This window comes from Musca domestica, unplaced genomic scaffold (genome assembly GCF_030504385.1).
Source record: "Musca domestica strain aabys unplaced genomic scaffold, Musca_domestica.polishedcontigs.V.1.1 8, whole genome shotgun sequence".
In the NCBI taxonomy this organism is placed as follows: Eukaryota; Metazoa; Arthropoda; class Insecta; order Diptera; family Muscidae; genus Musca; species Musca domestica.
This window is the reverse complement of record NW_026712409.1, coordinates 9,078,458-9,080,626: the sequence shown is the minus strand read 5'-3', so window position 1 is coordinate 9,080,626 and position 2,169 is coordinate 9,078,458. Positions and strand designations below refer to the sequence as shown.

The window sequence follows — 2,169 nt, the reverse complement described above, 5'->3', positions numbered from 1 at the left end:
ATTTCGGTTGTTCGTAAAAGCTAATATTGAAATTATTACTATTTTTAAATTACTAAATAAATTACTGTAAAAAACTAATGAGATTTTGAGTGTTACACAATGAGGGACAATTAAAATCAAGCATTGCCAACACACCCACCTTGTGAGGTGGTCCAGTAAAATACTAAACAAAAAGCTCAATAAAGAACAATTTAATTTCAAAAGTTGATTCAAAAGTCTAAAAAATGAAAACAAGAATTTCAAAAAAAAATATTTTTAAAATTTTGAGTTCCCTGTGGATCATGATAACCTTCCAGGGAGTTAGAGGCGAGGTATGTTAGTTTTCGTGAATATTTTTTTCCAAATCCAAAACCATTTTTTTTCTCTTCAAAAATATTCTAGCCACCCAATTCGAAATCCACCAAATTTACGCTTCTCGATTTCAAATCCTCGGTGGACTCGGTGTATGTCAAGGAATTTCGACGCCTCAAACCTGACGACAACATTTACAATTGTGAAATCGTCAAAGAAGTTCGTGCCCTGTATGTGGATGTGATTATCAATCAATTGAATCGAAATCGTGAGGTCTATCGTCTCAACAACATGGAGGGCTGTATATTTCTTTCGAATCCTCTGTTTAATAGGATTTTTTATAGTTTCTATGAAAATTTATTGGTGAATCGTAGCAATCCCATGAAGTGCCCGATTAAGAAGGGTTCGTATCTCTTTCGCAATGCCTTCACAAAGAGTGCTTTGCCTCAAATCCATCCAAAGGGTAATTTTACGCTAAATTTACGTTTGAAGTCGAATACCCATGATGAGATTATGTTGGATTTGCAGTGGCTATATCGGATGGCCAAATAAGAAAATTTTAAAATTATCAAGAAAATAAAAACAAAAAAGTTAGAATCAGCTATGGCCTCTCTCGAATTAAAAACTCTTAACAAAGCCCACATATTCTCTTTTGATTTTTATTTGCCACTAGCAAATGCCCGCTACTATGTCAGCGAAAAGTCCAACTTAAAATTAAGATTCGCTCTAAGAGAGAGTGATAGGATTTTTAGAACCCTCACCCATATGTACAGGGTGAGATAAAAAAAATCGATTTAACAACGTCCGTCCGTCTGTGGAAATCACTCTAGCTTCCGAACAAAATGAAGTAAATTGATAAAAATTTACTCAAGTGTGTATTACGTCTGCAAGACTTTTGGTATTGAAAATAGGCCATGTATGTCCACGTCTTCGTATAGCCCATATATAACGGTACCTCCCGATGTGTGGTATTTTGATGATTTTAGCGGCATTATTTACTGAAAATGTTTCAAATTTCACATTTCAAGTTCGTAATGGATACTACAGCCTTTGACAGAAAATTGTCTGTGCGGGTCCACGTCTTCGTATAGCCCCCATATAACGGTACCTCCCGATGTGCGGTATTTTGATGATTTTTGCGACATTATTTACCCGAATTATTTCACATTTTGTATTTGGAGTTCGTAATGGATACTCCAGCCTAAGACAGAAAATTGTCTGTGCAGGTCCTATGGTACCTCCCTATATTCGGTATTTTGATGATTTTATTACATTATAAACAGATTTTTTCAAGCTTCGCATATGAATATTGTTATAGCTTGTGACAAAAGTTGCCTATGCAGGTCCACGTCGTCGTATAGACCCTAATATACGGCTACATTCGGTATTTTTAAGATTTTAAAAGAATTTTTAACGGATTTTATTTTTTGGAAAATTGCCCAATTCGCAAATTATGGAGGGTATTTAAAGTTCGTCCCGGCCGAACTTACAGCTTTTTTTTTTTGTTTTTTTTTTCTTAATTTTATTGAATGAAAGCAACAAATGTCGGAAATAGCATCAAATTTTAGAATAACTTTAGATTTGTTCGAAATGGTCACCTTCGGCACGAATTATGGCCTTCAAACTGCCAAGGAAACCGTCACACGCTGTCCGGTACTCTGCGGTATTTTGGCTCATTCCCGGCGAAGCGCTTGCTTGAGGTGATCGACACTTTGATATTTTTAAATGCCATCCTTGCTTTCCAAAATACTCCGGACACAATAGTCCAACGGAATAGTATCCGGAGATTTTGGTGGCCATTGTGAGCTGGAAACGAAGCAAGGAACCTCATTTTGCAACCATTCTTTGGTGGCGCGTGCTGAGTGCGGTGGTGCTGAG

The 2,169-nt window shown here is 36.5% G+C and overlaps 1 protein-coding gene across 1 annotated transcript; it reads left to right on the top strand.

Moving 5' to 3' along the window:
- Positions 1 to 281: 281 nt before the first annotated feature.
- Positions 282 to 843, top strand: LOC109612068 (uncharacterized). Its single transcript, XM_020035747.1, has 2 exons — positions 282 to 311; positions 382 to 843. The coding sequence occupies exons 1-2, from the start codon at positions 282 to 284 to the stop codon at positions 841 to 843; spliced, it is 492 nt and encodes a 163-aa protein (XP_019891306.1).
- The last annotated feature ends 1,326 nt before the right edge of the window (positions 844 to 2,169 follow it).